At 34.1% G+C, this 3,020-nt stretch overlaps 1 protein-coding gene across 1 annotated transcript; it reads right to left on the bottom strand.

Moving 5' to 3' along the window:
• Nucleotides 1-90: 90 nt before the first annotated feature.
• Nucleotides 91-2,865, bottom strand: LOC107273761 (cell division cycle protein 16 homolog; the record flags this gene model as incomplete). The annotated part of the gene is made up of 10 exons (XM_025089116.1): nucleotides 2,606-2,865; nucleotides 2,368-2,520; nucleotides 1,960-2,124; nucleotides 1,689-1,848; nucleotides 1,353-1,605; nucleotides 1,170-1,249; nucleotides 998-1,087; nucleotides 603-912; nucleotides 370-532; nucleotides 91-283 (listed from the first exon to the last, which is right to left on the bottom strand). Coding segments are annotated over exons 1-10 (1,678 nt in total), but the record flags the coding sequence as incomplete, so codon positions are not given.
• Between the last annotated feature and the right edge of the window lie 155 nt (nucleotides 2,866-3,020).

The following is a 3,020-nucleotide window of genomic DNA, read 5'->3' on the forward strand; positions in this document are numbered from 1 at the left end:
ATATATATATATACACACACACACTCTTACATAATGAAGTGAATTGTATTTTACTTATATATAATTATACGATTGATAATATATGTATACCTGGATAAGGAGGTACTTCGTCTATAAGTTGTTCCATAACGTATCCCAACATGGTTGTAGTAAACGTGTCGTCTCTTTGAAGTCCTAATGCCCTGTGAAACGCGTCTACGGCTTCCTGGGTATTGCCCATCAGCGCATAAATGAAACCAATTGCTGAATACGTCGATGGATTCAGTGGATTTAGTACGATGGCCTGTAATAACGTATTCCAATAAAAGGGAAGCAAAAATAATACATTAACGGGTAAAGTAATTACGTATTATGTACATATATTTATACCTGTTGATGATAATCTAAAGCCTCTTCGTATTTTTTCATTTTTCTACAAGTGTGTCCCAAATTATTGAGCAGTGCCTCCCATTTACTTGGAAGTACAACATCTTTTGGGTCGCCCTGGACTCTTTTCATAGCTTCTTTGAACTGCTTTTCGGCGGTTTTGTATCTACGTGCAATTATCAATATTTATCATGAACATACGCTACATTTTTTATTATATATGTAATCTAACTCACTCCATATTGTAAAAAGATATAACGGCCATCTCGTGTATAACAAATGGGTCATCTGGAGCTATACTTTGTGCTTGTTGGAAGAACTTGTCGGCCAGTTTCAGATTGTTTGTTAGGCCACATTCTAAACCTATATAGAGCAATGGTAGATGACAGCCCTTCATTAATTGAGAAGCTTTAAAATATGCTGCCATTGCCTGATCATGTTCGTTTTCTACTGCAAACGAATGGCCGTACGCCAGCCACGCTGGACCGAATAATCTGTCCAGTGCTGTTGCTTTCGCCAGATATCTTCTTGCCGGATCACTTCTACCTTTTAGTATGTAAATTTTAGTTAGAATTCTATTTGTAATTAGGTTTTTGTATCATCGTCGTAATCATGTATGTATGTATTTTACCTATAGCATAGTAGTAGCAACCAACAGCAAACCAAGCAAGCGCCATGTCAGGATACAAGTCTACCAGTTTATGTGCTAAGTAAAATAGCGCTGCAAAAAAAATACAATATTATAAATAAACACTTTCCATGATTCCCCTGTATTTTAAGTCCCAACAAAAATTTAACGTTACCGTTAGTTTTTTTCAATTCCACTAAACAAGCAATATGTACAGGTAAACAAGAATTATGGTATGGATCCTTCTTAAGTATTCTATAAAAAAAAGGATAATTACAATCATCTTGACGACAAAGCAAAAACGATTTAATCGATACAAAATGTAGCTTACAAAATTGTATCTTATCAATAGATTTACCTTTCCGTAAGCGAGAAGCATTTGTGATAATCACAATTATAGTATAGCCTTTCAGCCTTCGAGACTTGCATGTCTAGATTATCTAGGAGACGATCCGTAACGAGAATACCCTTTATACTGCATGAAGCAAATGGTTGTTTTTTTGTCGGAACTTGGTACTTTTTCAGTTTGCTTTCATACAATAGACGTAGTAATTCGCCTTCCGCTTCTGTACATTGTTCACTGATAGGAAGGGAATCAAGAAGTTCCTTCTCTGGTACGTTTTACATAGATTTGATATTTTTTTCAAAAGTATTTTCATTTGTTTTAAAAAAAAACTGAAAGAGAATGCCTTACCTTCAGCTGCAGAAAGCATTTGATTCTGTACAAGTGCCTCAAAAGCTTGATATGAATGGACATCACAGCGTAAGGCCTGTTTGTAACAATTTGATGATACTGCTCTGTTGTCCATTGCTTCATACACTCTTCCTTTTACATACAATATTGAACTCTGTACCTAGTGAAAAATAAATATGACATGTAACTAAGCAGACTCTTATAACTTTAATACAGATAAAATTTAATATAAATATTGCATAGCATTAGTATCAAAATAGAATACACATACATTTTTTGGAGCATCTTGTAGAATATCAGCATGATCACTATAACTGACTCCAGATTGTGAAATATTTGTACACATTTCAGTCTCGTTGATGATTTGAAGGGCCTCAGTAAATTCTTTTGCTTCAAGCAAGCACCGAACTGCCAAATAATGGCACATAACATCTGTCTATGTAAAGAAATAATATTTAAGGATTTGATATTCAAAAATATTTTTTTTTTAATGAAACACTGTAGAAGTGACAAAATAAATAGCTCAAAGATTGGTTATTAACGAATGATTGGTTATAACTTGAACATTGGAATGATGCTCTGTGAGGTATTATGTTCCAATATTAATCTTGGCAAAAAAAATAATAATACTAATTAACAAGGTATAAATAACAATAAGGGCATGCAGAAGAAATAATACTTTTTCGAGTCCATGACTCCTAATGAGGTGTGCAGCTCGATGATATTGTTTCATGAGAAACATACATTGTGCCAATGAACACACATCTTTTGGATCTCCGTTGCTTAAAGATAAGACCTTGTCAGCCCAGAAAAGAGCAGCACTGTAAAGATGCTGTAAGAAGCAATAAGGTTTTCATCATAACAACAAAGATTTAAGAAATATGAAACTGTCAAACACCAACGTTTAGTCAACTTACTAAATCCAAATACGACTTAACCAAATTTCTGTAAGTATCCAGATCGATACTTTTACTTTTTAATTGCTCATTCATTTTGTCGCAATCTATATCAGTATCTTGCTGTGCCATTTCTTATTCTAGGATTCGTATTATTCGAAACACAGAAACTATCAATTGAATAAAGTACATTTAAAAACCCACCGTGAACTGTAAACATAAGCAATACTATAGGTGCCAATCGATTTTCAATATTCTATGTAGAAAAGCTTCTTGGAAGTCATCGTATCTTTCTTACCATCGAAGCCTATGGCTTAGTTTCCACCGTGCAGGGTTGAAATAGAGTTAGAGACGGTTCCACAAACACGGTTTATTGTTTAAACTCGGTTTATCTCCACTATGAGCCAATCAGAAATTTGTATTTTGAAGATAAAAG

This window comes from Cephus cinctus, unplaced genomic scaffold (genome assembly GCF_000341935.2).
Source record: "Cephus cinctus unplaced genomic scaffold, Ccin1 Ccin1_contig_4029127, whole genome shotgun sequence".
NCBI classification, from domain to species: domain Eukaryota; kingdom Metazoa; phylum Arthropoda; class Insecta; order Hymenoptera; family Cephidae; genus Cephus; species Cephus cinctus.